This window comes from Trichosurus vulpecula, chromosome 3 (assembly GCF_011100635.1).
Source record: "Trichosurus vulpecula isolate mTriVul1 chromosome 3, mTriVul1.pri, whole genome shotgun sequence".
Classification (NCBI taxonomy): domain Eukaryota; kingdom Metazoa; phylum Chordata; class Mammalia; order Diprotodontia; family Phalangeridae; genus Trichosurus; species Trichosurus vulpecula.
The window spans coordinates 97,345,370-97,362,383 of NC_050575.1; the positions used below are offsets into that span (position 1 = coordinate 97,345,370).

Sequence of the window (17,014 nt, forward strand, 5' to 3'; positions counted from 1 at the left end):
TCTTTTCCATACATCTATCCATGTATCTGGCCCTGTTCCCTCCAGCTGCAAACAATGTGGCCCTGAATTTCCATATGCAAACAAGACAGTATTTCCCAAGAGCAAATACAGGCGGAACCTCTGAGAAAACATCCAAAACTCTGGAAAAGGTCCTTTCCTAGAGTCTTCAGATCTGTAGTCTTTCAAAAGTGAAACAATGAAGGCCAGAAGCTTGAGCTTTCTGAGTAGGATCATCTCAGAATAAAAAAGGGATGGGTTAAGAGGAGATGGAAAGAACAGTACTTTTAACTTAAATACTTTTAACTTAACTTAAAAACTTCTCAAAGACTTGAAAGCAGTTGTGTCTGTAGCAGAAGTGCCCGGCATAATGTTATTATCTCTGGCTAAGACAAAACCCATACATAAAAGATTGTATCCCAGCTCTGAGGGCTAGATGGAACGCCCACTTACTGCTCTTCAAGGCATCTGCTGGAAGAGACCTAATCTAGCTGAAGCTCCTTGTTTGATACCTGAGCCCCAGAAAGGCTAAGTGAGTTGCCCAGGGTGCCATGGAGAATAAATGGCAGAACCATGGCCTCTGCCTCTCTAACCAGTGCTCCTGCCAGCATACCACACTGCCTTGGTTTTCCCCAAGGGACATTATCTTGTTGGAAGAAACCCCCTCTTTCTAGGGAGTTCTGCTTCCCTAAGACTGGGCAGAAATAGCAGTGGTTACTACTTCAAGAAGCACGGAAGCACCTGAGCGCAGTCACTTGGACTAACTGGAGAAGCCACAACCAGATCTTTGATTCAGATAACTCACATCAAGCGAAACTGAAAGCCAGCCAGCTATCTCTCTCTCTCTCCTTCTGTCCATTCATCTATCCATCCTCCTCTAGAGCAAAGGAGCTCTGAGGTTTAAAAATAGGGACATCACTGATAGAAGCCAGGAGAAAAGTGGCAGGTATGGAAATCAAGAAGTTTTCCCTACCAAATACATTTTTTGGGGGTTAAATTTCTAGCTCCAACCTATCTTCCCAACTTTATTCCATATAAAATCTATTTGATTATGGCCCACCAAGGACCTACTAATCCTACCGAACTTGCCAGCTGGTTCCCTTTCTGGACCTATCCTTTCCCACCTCCACACACCACATGCTATGTCCCCATCCCTAGAAAAGATTCTCTATGCATGTCATCTGTTGGAATCTTTCAGTTCCTTCCCAGACCCAGATAGGAAAACAACCTCACTCCATGAAAACTGCATTGACACCTCACCTTGCCCTAGATCCTATTCCCCAATCTCATTCCATGCTACATATTTACCTCCTTCTAATTCATAGTATATTACATCTATTAGTCCTGTCCTAGATTATAAACTCCATGAGGGCAGAGCCTGCATAATTTTTCATATTTGTATCCCCAGCACTGAGCAAACGTATTGCATGATCTCAGAAGCTGAGAGCTGCAAGGGCCTCAGAGACCATTAGAGACTAACCCATAACTTCCCCAAGGAGGCATCATGCAGTCACTCCTGAGGGAGAAGATAGAAACAGCATTTCACTTCAAGGGCAGGGGGAGCAGATCACCCTGAGAAGAGCCCTGAAGGGCCTGATTCCTATCACCTACATTACCACTTTTGTAACACTCTCCGTGAGAAGGCTGAGGGTGATACTACGGCAGTAATGACAAGCCCGTCACTATCTTACTGTTTCTAAAAGCATTTTCCTTGGCTACGAGGCAAGGAGCCCAAGGTTCAGAAAAACCAACTTACCCGCTCAGTCACATTGCCAGGGATGCAGTGGAACACCATGGGTAGATGGAGAGTCAAAGGACCTAGGTTGGAAGCCTGGTTCTGTTACTACCTAACAGTGGGGGCTGAATCAGGAGCTGGGGAATTCAACTGAATTGTGTTCATAAATAGAAATACTTTCCTTGTTTAATAATTTTCTTGCACTGTGGAAACTGCTTCACCATTCTATGCACTTTTAATGATGGCAGGGCTTACCAATGATTAAAGGTTCCACATCTTGCAAAAAGGCCTGACAGCTGCTACAGGGGAATAAATATTTTCCAAGGACCTTGAGGGATAGGAAGAAGGTAAGACTGTGGAAGCCAGCTCTCTTGAGTCTTAGACAGGCCACCAGGGGGTTTCTGCAGGTCAGCTCTCTTATTGGGGTGTTCTAACATCATTCAGAGCCTAGAGCACCTTCACCTTCAACGTACACCCCCCTCCCCCAAGCCATTGCCCACCCCTACTCCCAACCCCAAAGCGAAAGAGTCCACATATGCTTGGGAAAGGAACACTCCAGTAAGTGGTAGAGACTTTCTAAAAAGTCATAAGAAAACTTTTTTTTTTCTTTCCCTTTCCCTTTGTTGGATTTTGGAAGCCAAGGAGAGAGGAGAGAAAAGAGAGTGTGCCAAGAAGTAATTGGAAGGAAATTTTTTTTGGATTTAGAGCCAGGAAGTTAGGGGGTGTGGGGAGCGGGGAGGAGGAGGAGGGGGAAGGGGGAACGCCGCTATTATTTATACTTCAGCTCACGCTGTGGCTTGGGCTTCAGAAATAGACGTCTTTATTAAAATGTATACAGTAGAGTAGTTCTGACAGATGACAAACTGCTGGGGGTGGGGAGCCCAGTTACACTCAGCTCAAAGTTATACTTTGTTTTAACATATATAGGCAGGGGGTGGAGAAGGGAGACATCTGTACTTTACCCTCTTCTCCCAAAGAGCGTTTCTGCTCCTCAGGCTGATTAGTCTGGACAATGAAAGGCTAAGAGGTAACAATCGATCCATTGTCAAGGGGAGAATGTCCAGCTCTGTATGCAACAACTAAATATTGCTTTAATCCGCGCATTAAAATTTTTACTACTATGAAAATTACGCGCCGCGCTGCCGCTGAGGACTGCAGCCTTTGTTCCCGCCTCGCCTCCCTCCAGGTACTAGCGCAGCAGTGCCTGCCAGGGGAGGGCAGCCAGGGCCAGACAGCAGCGGAGCCCCGCTTGTGGTCTCCATTTTTGAACTCAGTTTGGGGAGGGTTTGTTTTTGTTTATTTTTGGTAAGACCTGCGATGCCTTTAAGGCAAAGCGCTTCTTCCTGGCAATGCAGATCAAAGTCTCAGAGTAGTCATTTATATACAGTTTTAGAGTTGCCTAAGCTTAAATGACTTGCCCAGGGTCACACACCCAATATGTGTCTGAGGTAGGATTTGAATCCAGGTCTTCCTAATTCTGAAGCTGACTCTCTTCCTGCCATGAGATGCTCTCTCACGTTCAGATTCTGTTCATCATCACACCCAGACAGCTCGTTTTCATCCAGTGTTTAGCATGTGCCTGGGTCGGAAGAGCCGTTTAGTAAATATCTATTGACTGTTTCCATTTGCTCACCTTCCTCCACACAGCCAGTGAGAGACCTGGTAATGGATGGAAATCCAAGTTCTCAGGAAGTTCTTAAGGGATTATAAGATTATCGATAGGATTTAAGAGTTGGAAGAGACATTAAAGATCCTATCTCCCCATCCCTCGTTTTACAGATGAGGAAACTGAGGCACAGACACGTGAAGTTTCCTGCTGTGGGTACACAGGTCATTATGTTGAAGATCTGGGATGGGCATCCAAGTTTTCTGATGGTTGAATCCATAGCTGTGCTGTGGGGGATTTCCATGAAGAAATACCCAGAGGACCCACTCTAATGACCTTAAAGTCTGGTTAGGGAAGGCACATTAGAAAGGACGACTAGGCTGGACCATACAGCATGAGGAACACTGGAGTGTCGTAGAAAGACAGCCTTTGTTGTTGTTGTTTAATTATTTTTGGTCTGACTCTTTGTGAGCCCCTCTGGGGTTTTCTTGGCAAAGACGCTGGAGTGCTTTGCCATTTCCTTCTCCAGCTCATTTCATGGATGAGGAAACTGAGGCAAATAAAGTTAAGTGACTTGCCCAGGGTCACACAGCTAGTGTCTGAGGCCACATTTGAACTCAGGTCTTCCCGACTCCAGGCCCAGTGCTCTATCCACTGTGTGACCTAGCTGTCCCTTTTGAAAGACCACTGAAACAATTCAATTCAGTACGTATTTATTAAGCACTACAATGTGCCAGCTCTACTACTCATTGACTGCATGACCTTAGGAAAGTCACTTAACTTCTCATAGTCTCTAGAAAATGAGATTTGTCCAATTGAGCTCTCAGGTCCCTTCCAGCCTCTACAGAAAGTAATACAAGTGGCATACTTTTACCAAGAGACAATAGGGCAGGGGGAGGACTGATATGAACACTGGCTACTGCCACTTATCCTCTATGTGACCTTGGGCAAATCATTTTACCTGCCAGAATCTCAGTTTCCTTTCCTGTGTAATGGGGGAAGGGGTAGAAAGTGTAATAGATGAGTGGAATGGAATATTATTACTACGCTATAAGGAATGATGAATATGAAGAACAAAGGAAAACACCGGAAAGTATTTGAACCAATGCAAAGTAAGCAGAGTCAGGGAAGCAATATATCCAATGATCACAACAATGTAAATGGAAAGAATAACAATAAAGTCTTAATGTTACCTAATTAAATGAGTTTGGCCCCCAAAAGAGATAAGAAAATGTACCTCTCTCCCTTTTCACAAAAGTGGAGGAATACGGGTACAGAACATTTCATACACTAGCAGAGTTGGTTGACATGGTGGTATTTTTGCTGAACTGCTGTTCCCAACTCTCTCCTTTTTTTTTCTTTATTATTCTTTTGTTACAAAAATAAAAAGTCTCTTTGGGAAGGAGAGGGATTTATTTGGAAATGGAGGTAATGTAAAAACAAAAGGTCAATGAAATTTTAATTTAAAATGAGCAGTTTATGATGGGGTGCTCTGGCCCCAGCCCTAAGAACATGCCCCCATTAGGGACCACCCCATCAATCATACTAGATGACCTCTAAGCTCCCTTCCATCTCTAAATCTCTGGTTCTATAACTAAAACTTTACTAAATTGGGATGATAATCCCAATGATAATCAAAGACATTTTTTTAAATGTGGACTCCGAAGAAGTCTCACAAAAATAATAACCACAAGCATCACCTTCCAGTTAAAGGGAAACAAGGGCACGTACCTTGGGCTGACTTGCCTATTTAGCAAAACCAGGCTTTGTGCCTATGCTGGCTAGAATTCCGCCTTCATTATAAACCAATGCTATAAACAAAAATCAGAACTGACAAACCTTATGTTATCCAGATTCCTCTGTCCTCTATTTCACAAAGTTTAAAGGTACAGCCCTTGACATCCATTCATATTAAATGCTTCGACAAGTCTTTCCTTCTGTTTGGAACTCAATTACTCGGTCTCCCTGTATTGGCGGCTTCCCCTAGTGAACATCTGAACAGTCACAATAGCAACTTCCACACTCCACTAACCCCAGCACGGGGCTTTTCAGCCGCAGTGCAAGGACTGTGTACATTTCCCATCAAAAGGCATTCACTAAAGAATAGACAGTAAGAGAACTAACTGCCATTCTGAGTAACCAGTCTCTTGCCCATTGGGAGATATCCAAAGAGTGAGCTATTCAACCAGAAGCCCCATCTTTTCCTCAAGTATTCAGCCTGGAGGCCCCAGGACCATCCTGTTTTACAGGCTAATAATGCCTCCTTCTTAGGGTTCTTGTGGGATCAAGCAAAATTATGTATATAAGGTATGTTGCCAACTTACAAGTGGAATATGAGTGCCCCATCATTATGATCATTAGTCTTCTCATCTCATTCAAGAGAAACAATCCTGGAACAGATCATCATCTCAGTCTTTTATAATTCATGTTCTATGGACCATTGGCCAAGTGCGTTTGTTTGTTTGGCAGGTGAGTGATAGAAGGTTTTGTTTCGTCCTTGTATCTCCAGCACCTAGCCTTATGCCTGGCACATAGAAAGTGCTTAATAAATGCCTGATGTTTAATTGATCGAATAAAATCATTTAACTGTCGGCTCCTCTTCTGTGGGATCATTGAAAGCATCCTCAGTACAACTCTAGTAACAGAGAGCATGATGAGAATGATTGATTTTTTTTCCTCGTCCATTCCTATATGATTTGGATTTCTTCAACTGAGTCTCTATATTTTGAGAGCTTTTTATTCTATGCATTTCAGGGATGGCAAGTATTTGCTAGGGTGACAGTCATTGAAAATACTATTCATGAGTTTTTATCAATTAACTTTTTATTTGGAAGATCATTTTCCTTACCTGTGAAATGCGGGAAGGGATAGAAATGTGGTAGATGAATGGAATGCAATATTATTACTATACTATAAGGAATGATGCATATGAAGAACAAAGAAAAACACTGGAAAGTATTTGAGCCAATGCAAAGTAAGCTTTTTGTTGTTTAAGTTAAGCTTTTTTCCTGTTCAGTCTGTGTTAATGCTCTGGTCACAGAACAGTTTAAGGGCTGAGATCTCTGGGGTATTTTGAGCTGTATTTGTAGGGTGGGGATCTGATGCCCATCAGTCCACGAAAGATATCAAGTTTCTGATGTATGATTCTAGGCTCTAGGTCGTATCTTGCCATTATTTTGGTAGGTATGAAATTTTTATTAATGATAGTATTTTTTTGTTGTTGAGTCATTTCAGTCATGTCCAACTCTCTCTGGCACCATTTGGGGTCTTCTTGGCAAAGACACTAGAGTGTTTTTCCATTTCCTACTCCAGCTCATTTTACAGATGAGGAAATAGAGGCAAACAAGGTTAAGTGACTTGCCTGGGATCACACAGCTAGTAAGTGTCTGAGGTCACATTTGAATTCAGGACTTCTTGACCCTGAGCCTAGCATTCTAGACACTGAGGCCCCTAGCTGCCTCTAATATGATTATTACTACTACTACTACAATTACTATTATTAGGATCTGACTGCCAAAGCTTTGGCCACAACATTCAATTCAGCTAGTATTTAATATCTATCTGTGGTTCGCAACAAAGACCAAAAAAAAAAAGGATACAATCCCTGTCCTGGAGGACCTTACATTGTGCCAGACCACTGGATAAACAGATATATATAGATAAAAGAACACTGACTTGGGAGTCAGAAGCACTGGGTCCTAATCTTCCTCTGGTGCCTGCTCCCTGCATGGCCTTGGGCCAATCATTTAACCTGCCTGGGCCTCACTTTCCCCATCTGTAAGGAGTTGGCCTAGGTGGGTTCCAAGGTGCTGTCCAGCTCTAAATCTCTGATCTTTTGATCTCAGAATGTGAGGAAGGGTCACGGCTGGGCTCTCACATGGCCAGCTGTGTTGGCTGGTTTTTCTTACCTGAGATGGAATGCCAGACTTGGAGTCAGGGAGAGCAGGGTTCAGATGCTGTCCTCGACACTTCCTAGTTATGTGACCTCATCTAGAATCTGGATATGGTAAAACTTATACAGCACCCATCTCCTGGAGCTGTCATGAGACTCAAACGCTTTGCAAATTAAAGTACCTTCTGATGTCAGCTACTATTATTTGTTACAAGGAGAGGCAGGGTAAATCCTGAAACTGATATATAAATGAAACTAAAAAATAATCTAATGTGCATCTCTAACAACCTTTTCCTTTCCTTTCAGGAAAACAGTACAGCAGAAATATTGGGGCTTCTGACTCAGAAGACCTGGGTTCAAATTCTGACTAGTTCACTTTCCACCTGTATGAATTCTTCCTTTCTCTGCCCTCAGTTTCCTTTTCTGTAAAATGAGGTTGGTTCTGATGGTCACAAAGGCCTTTCCAGCTCTGGCATTCTATATTTATATTAGTCTTTGAAAAGTCTCCTTCTAGTTAAAAGCACTAACAGCTCTCTGGGCTGAGAGGCTCTAGAAGTGTCTGCAGCAAGAGCAGTGCTTAGGGGAGGGATGAGAAAACAACCAAGAAGTCTTTCCAGCCCAAGAAATAGGCTCTTCAGCCTCAGAAGGAGGAGTATTAGAGATGTGTTTGCTAGAGGCCTTTTCACTCCCCAAACACCATTTCTGGCCTCTACCCCCAGTATAATTCAGACTTTTAGAATGTCTCTTGAACTGAATTAAGTTGTGGCTTTTTAACTCACATTATTCAAAAGTAAATTGTTACTCTTTTTCAATAAAAGGGGTCCAGATTAGAGATTATAATAGCTAGAGTCAGACTTCAAACTTGTGGAGGAAAGACCAATTACCATCATCATAATTATTGTTATTGACATTTGTATAGTGTTTTAGGAACACAAAATGCTGCCCTCATGATACTCCTGGGAGGTCAGTATTATGAACCCCATTTTAGAGATGAGGAAACTGAGGCTGGGGGAGATTAAGTGACTTGTTCAGGGTAGCGTTGGTAATCCGATGACTCTATGGTCTCATTGATGTGTGTCCTCCCTCTAGGGGTTGCTGACACTGAGACTTCTGACTCCAAGACTGTACTTTACACTACACCATCCTGCTCTGGGGCTATTAGAGTGATTTTTGAATGCATGGCTTGAATAGATGAATGAAAGAGTGACTCGAATCAATGTTTCGAAAGCCCTCTAAAAGCTTTAGATCAGTTTGGAAGCTCGGTCCTGCTGCAATGTTTGACTGGCTGAAGGGATAATGCCGAGCAATTATAAAATCTTCAGGTAGACCGTTTGCAACAGAAGCAGACGATGAAGCCAGGTAGCTACTGCACTCTAAGAAATGATGAGCTGGTTGGTTTTAGAAAAGTGTGGAGAGACTTGTATGAAGGAAGGAAGAGTGAAATGAGCAGAGCCAAGAGAAGAATGTTAAATATAGTAAGGGCAATATTGCTTGAAGAGCTACTGTGAATGACTAAGCTATTCTGAGTAACATGAATATTCAAACAATAGACGGACTTAGGAAGGAAAATGCTATCCACCTCCAGAGAGAGAACCGATATACAGAAATATGTATTGTATGGTTCCACATATATAACTTTATCAAATGTTGGGGTTGGGAGGGAGAGAAACAACTAGAAACTCAAAATTTAACAACAATTCCAGAAGCTGTGATACACAGGGACCACAGGAAATTGATTCAGAGTGAATGCAGTGACAGTGGTCAAGAACAGGCTTGAACACACTGGAACGTTAGCTTAGACGTGAAAATCAAGTGGAGAGATGGTTTCTCTTCAAACTAAAATTGGCAGTGACCAAGCCAAATTCAGCAGTCTATTAAATGGTGGTGACCAGCCCCATCTTCTCTGGTCATGAGACATCAGTGTGATGCAGCAAACAAAAAAGTGAACTCAGTCTTCACAAAATCATGGAATCATCAAGGTAGAAGTCAGCAACCATCCAGCCAACCCTAAGAAAGGCATAACTTCTGGGAATAGGGAGGTGACAGTTCCACCATATTCTACCCAATTTTATCTGGAATATTATGTTCAATTATGAGAGCCACAGTTTAAGAAGGGTTAGCATAAGCTGGAGAGGGTCCAGAGAGGGGTAACCAGCATGGTGAAGGACCTTGGGTCTGACAGAGATAAAGATATCAGATAACATACTTCCACATATCAATTTCTCCTCTGGAGGCAGACAGCATCTTCCTTCCTAAGTCCTTCCTAGCTGATTTGAATATTCGTGTAACCCAGAAGAGCTTAGTCATTCACAGTTGCTCTTCAAACAATATCGCTGTTACCGTACCCAGCATTTTCTTGGTTCTGCTCATTTTCCTCTTCTTTCCTTCGTGCAAGTCTCCATGTTTTTCTAAGATCCCCAAGCTCATTGTTTCTTACAGCACAGTAGTATTCCATCATGATCACAGACCACAACTTGTTTAGCCATTCCCTAATTGATGGGCATCCCTTCAATTTCCAGTTCTTTGCCACCCCACAAAGAAAGCTGCTATAAATATTTTAGAACATATAAGCTTGTTTCCTTTTTCCTGATCACCTTGGGAAATACACCTAGTAACGGTATTGCCGGCCAAAGGGTATGCACAGTTTTACAACTCTTTGGGGTTTTCAAGAATTCTAAGGACTGTCATGTGAAGGAGGGATTATATTTCCCCATCCTCTCTTAATTCTGGTGCCTTTCCTCTGTTAATGATTTCCTGTTTACCTTGTATATAGCTTGCTTTGTATTTATATGTTTGCATATTATCTCTCCATTTAGAATACAAGCTCCTAGAGGGTAGGGACTGCCTTTTGCCTCTTTTTGAATCTCTAGTACTTAGTGCTGGGCCAAGTACACAGTAAGTGTTTAATAAATGCTGATTGAGTGATTGTTCAACCTGAAAGGGCAGAACTAGGAACAAATAGGGAAAGTTGCAAAGAGACAGATTCAGTCTAGACATTAGGAAAAGATTCCCAAAAAATCGAGCTATTCATAAATGGCATGGCCTACCTGTAGAAGTCATGGTTTCCCTTTCCTTGGAGGCCTTTAAGCAGAGGACAGATGACCATCTGTCTAGTATGTTGTATTGGGGATTAGCAATGTGACTCTGAAAGTCACTTAATTCCCCCTGCCTCAGTTTCCTCATCTGTAAAATGAGGTAATCAATACCAACCTCCCAGGAGTATTGTAAAGACAGCACCTTGTATTCCCAAGCATGACTTGGACCAGATGAACCAAAAGTCTAAGGTCCTTCCAACTCTCATATCTGGTGTTTCCTCTAACCAGCCTCAGTTTCAGCAGCCTTGCACCCTACCCCTCTTGCTTGATCCACAGTCTCTCTTACAAACTAAGAATACATACTTTTTAGAAGTCATCTTGCAAACCATTGTTTGAAACCAGTTTTTAAAAATCCTCCAATGGTTTCCCATTTCTCTAGGGCCTTGGGGTTTACCAAGTGTTCTTACTACAGCCCCATGAGGTAGCTAGGGCAAGTATTCTAAATCCTATATCATAGATGAGATTCAAAGAGGTGAGCCAAGTACCTGGCCCAGGGTCCACCAGTTAGTGTTTGAGCCCGGATTAGAGTCCACGATCTCTGACTTCTTCCACTCTACTACACTGTGCCTCTTACATGGCTTCCACAGCTATGTCCAAAGTGCTTTGGAAAATAACATGCGACTGCATATGGTCCATGGTGGAACATGTGTCCGGGAGCTGAACAAACTAGGGAGGACCTCTGAAAACTGGACCCATCTTGGATGAATTATTCAACCTTAATTCATGTATCTTCTTGCATTTGTAACACTCACTTAGTTGTTACATTAATGTAACACTACATTAAGGTAACATTATTAAAATGTATGTTTCTAACTTAGAGTCAGAAGATCTGGGTTCAAACTCTGCCTAGTCCAGACATATGAATTTAAGGGGGGGGAGTAGAAATACAGAAGAGTACTAATGTTGACTGGGGGGCCTGCTTCTGCTATTAATTCATTTTGCAACCTTGGTAAGTCACTTCTCTCGGGGCTTCAGGTTACTCATCTATAAAATGAGAGGGTTTGAATAAAGTTCAGCTAATCAATTAGCATTTATTAAGTGCCTGTGTGCCAGGCACTGAGTAGAGAGAAAAATTAAGACAATCCTCTCCCTCAAGGAGCTAATATTCTACTAGAGGGAAGTTCTCTGTAAAAACTCTTGGTTCTATGTCTTTGACAGGCTTATGAGATTAAAAATTTCTCGACGGCAGGGTCCTGGGAGTCAGTGTTTTCTCTGTCTCTACACAGATCTGGTTCATAATTTCTGGCTGGCTTCTCAGAGATACCAGTGATCATCACCCAGGATAAGTATCACCCAACAAATGCACAGACCTTTCAATCCAGAGATTACACTGCTGGTCACATCACCCCAAAGAGGTCAAAGACAGTAAGAAAAGAACTCATCTACTCAAAAAAATATGCCTAACAGCACTTTTGTGGTAGGAAAAGCAAGAGACAATATTGATAGCCATCAGCTCGGGGAATGGATCCAGGGGTGGGGGACCTGCGGCCTTGAGGCCATATGGCTCTAGGTCCTTGGGTGCAGTCTTTTGACTGAGTCCAAGTTTTATGGAATAAATCTGTTCTGTAGGTTCCCTACCCCTGGATAAACTAATTATGGCACATGAATGTAAATAGAATATTACTGTACCATAAGAAATCGTGAATCCGAAGAACTTGGAAATATATCAGATCACATGTAAACTGATGCAAAATAAAGAAAGCAGAAACAAGAAAACACACAAAAGGACTACAACAATGCTAAGAGAGAGGACAACCATAAAAAAAGAAACACTCCAAAGCTGAACGCAATTTAATTTTAATGGCTAAAGTTGGCATTTGAAAAGAGACATGAAAACCTTTGCAGAGGTGGAGGACTAGGGGTGTGGAAAATTGCATACACTGTCAGACTCTGTTGATATATTGATAAGTTTTGCTGAACTTTTCCCTCCCACCTTCTTTTTTATTCTGTTAGAAAGAATGGTAAGGAAAAGGGATATAATTGGAAATGGAGGTGACAGGAAAACAACATATATCGATAAAAATTTCAACAAATTTAAAAGATGGATAAATGTTACCCATTCCCCAGTTATTGCTTACTCATACCTCCAGAAACCTGAGTGTTCAGGAAGGAAGAGCTCTGGTCCATGACCTTTATTTCTACCTTTGCCATCCTTGAGGTTGGTCACTCTCAGACCTGAAACTGTTGGACGTCTCATTTTTATTTCCATCCCCAGTGCCTGATCCTGATCTTGGCAAATTAACCTCTATCATTCTAACCTCCTCTCCTTCCCCTTCTCCCAGTACTTCCCTCCTGAGTCTGAGCTCTGGACTTTCCACTCATTCTTTCCTGCTCTTCCACTTCATCACCCTTGTCCTAGCTTTTCGTGTTGACCTTATAAAAGAACAAGACAGCATCTTCTAGCCTTAAATCCCTTCTGGCCTTGTCCTTCCAAAATCCCTCCCTTGTTAATCCCCAGCCCTGGATAGCTCCCACCCTCCTCCTTCTCCATTTCTCTTTCCAGGCTGCCACATTCTGCTAAAGGAAGTCACAAAATTGATTTGACCAGATCCAGGCAAATTCATGTCATCCAATTTGAGCTGGGCCCTCACTGTCGCACTGCCATCCATCTCTGATTGACACCCTAGGACATTCACTCCAACAGCTGTTCCAAACTATTTCCTCCTTCCTCAAGCTCCAAGCTGGACTCTCCTTCCCAAAGATACACATCATCCCCCTCAATTATGCCTTTGATCCCATGCCTTCTCTTGACTCCAGGACCTCTCATCACCAATCTCTCTGTTCTCTACTGGTTCCTTCCTGCCTGCCTACAAATATGCTTATGTTAAAAAAAATTAATCCATGAAAAGAAGAAGTATTACTATAGTGGGATGAGTAATGGATTTGGAGTCAAAGGCTCCAGGTTCTAATCCTACCTCTGACTCTTACTATAAGACCTTGGGAAAGTTACTTAACCTCTCTGGGACTCAGTTTCCTCATTTGTAAAATGAGAAGGTTGGACTGGATGGTCTCTAAGGTCCCAATATATAAAATCCAACATTCATAGGATCCCATACATACAACTCCCTAAGTAATCTTCATGATGAACAGCTCTGACCATACTCAGTGTACTCCTCTATTCGAAGACTCAGGATCTCTCTACTCCCCATAGGATAAAATAGTAAAATTCTCAGCCTAGTATTTAAGTCCTTCTGTAGTCTGGCTTCAACCTGCCTTTGTTGTTGGGTTCATGACTCCATTTGGGGTTTTCCTTGCAAAGATACAGGAGTGCTTTGCCATTTCCTTCTCCAGCTCATTTTACAGATGAGGAAATTGAAGCAAACAGGGTTAAATGACTTGCCCAGGGTCAAACAGCTAGTGTCTTGAGGCCAGATTTGAACTCAGAAAGATAAGTCTTCTTGACTCCAGGCCCTGTACTCTCTCCACTGGGCCACTTAGCTGCCCACTTATTTCACATGAACTCTTCTTCACCTTTTCTACGTTCCCATCTAACACAGACTCTTGTCCTACCTTCTACCCAAAAGAGAATCACTTCTTCCACACGTTCAGCCACTGAAATTTTTCTGTTCCTTCCAGTTTTCCCCAGCTCAGTTGTCACTTCCTCCAGAAAACACTCTTTGATCCCACCTGTCCAGCTTTAGCCTTGTTAAGTACTGCCTCTAGAGTCTAAGCATTGGGAAACTGAAGCCTCCAGGCCACATATGACCCTCTAGGTCCTCAAGTTTGGCCCTTTGAATCCAAACTTCACAGAACAAATACCCTTAATAAAAGGGGACTCAGTCAAAAGGCTAAACCCAAGGATCTAGAGGCCATGTGTGTCCTCCAGGATGCAGGTTCCCCACCCCTGGTCTAGACAAACGTATTAACTCTTTGCCCCTACACATCTGTAGTTTTCTTGGCTTTGCACTTTTGTTCTAGATTTTTCGAGTTGAGACTGTCCTTTCTCCCCTTCTTTGCCAACTGAATTCTTATGCATCCTTAAGCCCAATTAGAATACAACCTCTTTTAGGAAATCTTCCTTAATCTCCAGGGAAATAAGGTTTTGTTTTTTTTTTTAAACAGCACTTCGTTTTACCTCTTTCTAATGCACTTAGAGATGCAGTACATATGAGCTACCTACGTCTGAGTCTTAATTCCCCTCATAAACTCAAAGATCCAGGTTGGCAGGATCCCTTTTACCTGAACACCATCTAAACTCTAAAATTCTAGCGCAAGCCTAGCCCAGTGCTCTGCACACAGTAAGTGCTTAATACTTGCTTCTTATACCATTTAAAAAAATCTCTCCTAAAGCCTAGCACAAGTGTCTTCCTCAGGGTAGGTCTTCTCTCCTAATAGCACTCTTCACACATGTGAAGGTTTTTTTCCTTCTTCCCCAGAGGTGCTGCTCCTGGGAAAGGTCAGGGCTCTTTCTACTCCTTCTACAATAGGGGCCAAGGAGGAGGCGTGGGGCGGCAGAAATCCTCGCTTCATTCTCACTTCTAGAGGGGGCAGAGGCCGAGACCAGAACCCAGGCGTCTCACCTCCCCACTGCCCCTCAGGAGTCCATGGAACCTGTCCCTGCAGTGAGGGGGCTGGCAGCACAGCTGGAAGACTTGGGTTCTAGTCTCGGTTCTCTGTGTGCCCCTGCGTAAGTCGGTTTCCCCATTTATAAAATGCCCCACCAGAAGATGGCTAAGATCCCATTCTGCTCTGATACCCTGGCTGACAGCGTCTAGACCCCGGTCCCAGGGCAGACAGGGGACACTAGTCGCCCTCTCCCGCCCGCAGCAATGATCCTGCTGCTGGAAGCCCGTGTCCCACTTCCCTCCAACTACCCCAGCGAGGAAGTTTCTGGTCCTCGCTCGGCCAAGCCGGACTCACCTCCTTCAGGAGTCGTTCCAGGTGGGGCTCGGCCCAGGAGATGAGGGCGCCGGGCGCCTCGGGGGGCCCCCAGCCCGCACGCCGCTGCTGCTCCTCTTCGAGCGCCGACACCCTGCCCTGTAGCTCGGACGCCCGGGCGTTCAGCAGCAGGCAGGCGGCCACCGAGCCCAGGGACAGCAGCAGACAGAGCGCGCTCAGCGCCAGCGCCGCCGCGCCGCCGCCCCACGCGGGACACGCGGGAGCCCCCGCGGGGCTGCCTCTCCGAGCGCCCGGCTCCCACGCGCCCATCGAGCCGGGGTGACCGAGAGGACGGGACTCGGCGGTGGGCAAGCGGGAGGGCGCGGGGCAGAGTTACTTAGTGTCGGCTCTGCTCTGGTGGGGCTCGCTGAGGGGGCACCCTAGGCGATGGGGATGGGACTGGGGGCTGAGGGTTAGCCTTGGAGCATTCCCCAAGTGCCCAGGTTTTTTGCGCTCACTGCTCGAACCTCTGGGAGCCGAGGAAAGAGCTGGGGCCCATCCGCTATTGGAGTCGAGAGTCACTGGGCTTTACAAGGGGACTCGCTACGCCCTCCTACCCAACTACTCAGCGGCCACTTTCGGCAGTTTCCTCTATGCAAATAAACCCTGCCCGAAAAGGAGCCCGGAACCACCCAGGGGAGGGGCGGCCAGGGCCGGGCCGCTGCGGGAAGGCTGGGCTGGCTCAGAGAGCTCTACCCGCCTCTGCTCCCCTCTACTCCCCTCCTTTCTGTTTCTGTCCCCCCTGCCCTCCTCGGGCTGTGTGCCTGGACCCGAAAGCTAAGGACGTGAGGGCTTGGGCACTGCCCCGGGCTTCGGTGATTGCGAACGTACTGGGTAGATAAGCAGTGGGATCCACCCCATTCCCCCCAACCTCGAACCCTATAGAAGAAACTGCGGGTGTATTCAGCCCACTGCAGACACGAGTGTAAAGTCAAATCAGGTCTTTCATTCACTGCACCTCTCTACCAGCTGGCTGATTAAACTTTCTTTGCAGATACAAAATTGTTTGCAATCACCTACTTTTCAAACTCTGTTCGAAACGCAGTGGATAGAAGGCTGTAGCGCCCCCTTGTGGTGATGGAAATGTAGCCCAGAAGGTAGGACCAAGAGCAAGAACGCTACGAAGTTACACCTTCAGAGGTAATACCAAATGACCCCTATACAACGCTTTATCTTTACAAAGCAGCTTGAGAATATTATCATATTTGGTCCTCGCAAAGATCCTCATGAAGCAGGCACTGCAAGTGTCACAATTTTACCGATGAGGAAAAAGGGTCGAAGATTCCAAATGACTGGTTACAGAATTCGCGGGTGATTGAATTGTGCCTTCTGCCTGAATCACACCACATGGATAGCTAGTCAACCACAGCTCTTCTGGATAAGAATTTACCGCCCCCCCCCCCCAAATCAAGACTTCATTGTTTTTTCAGTGAAACTGATAATAATCTAATCATTGGTGGGCCGGATATGTAGTGTTACAAGAAATATTCTAAGATTTCAGAGCTGGAAGGTACCTTGAGATCATCTGCTCAACCTACTCATTTTACAAAATTGAGGCCCAGAGAGGGGAAGTGATTTACCATGACTTACCAAAGGTCAGGTTTGACCAGATTAAGTACCTAGGTCTCCTGACTTCCTGCATTCCTTCCATTTGGTTCCAAATTTCTAAAATTGTTAACTTAAAATTATTCCATATTTAACCTCTTTCAGGTAACTTAGAGACCAGTCAGCTTGGATTCATTGAGTAGCCTGCATGTTTAATAAATATATACTTGACTGACATTTATGTAATACTTTAAGCTTTTATAAAA

General features: G+C 44.2%; 1 protein-coding gene across 1 annotated transcript in view; it reads right to left on the minus strand.

Annotated features, from left to right (window-relative positions):
* The window catches only part of COL23A1 (collagen type XXIII alpha 1 chain), a 467,765-nt gene extending 452,292 nt beyond the window's left edge, over positions 1–15,473 (minus strand). The window contains exon 1 of the mRNA XM_036751498.1: positions 15,186–15,473. Coding sequence (XP_036607393.1) covers positions 15,186–15,473 — 288 coding nt within the window. The remainder of the gene's footprint in view (positions 1–15,185) is intronic.
* Between the last annotated feature and the right edge of the window lie 1,541 nt (positions 15,474–17,014).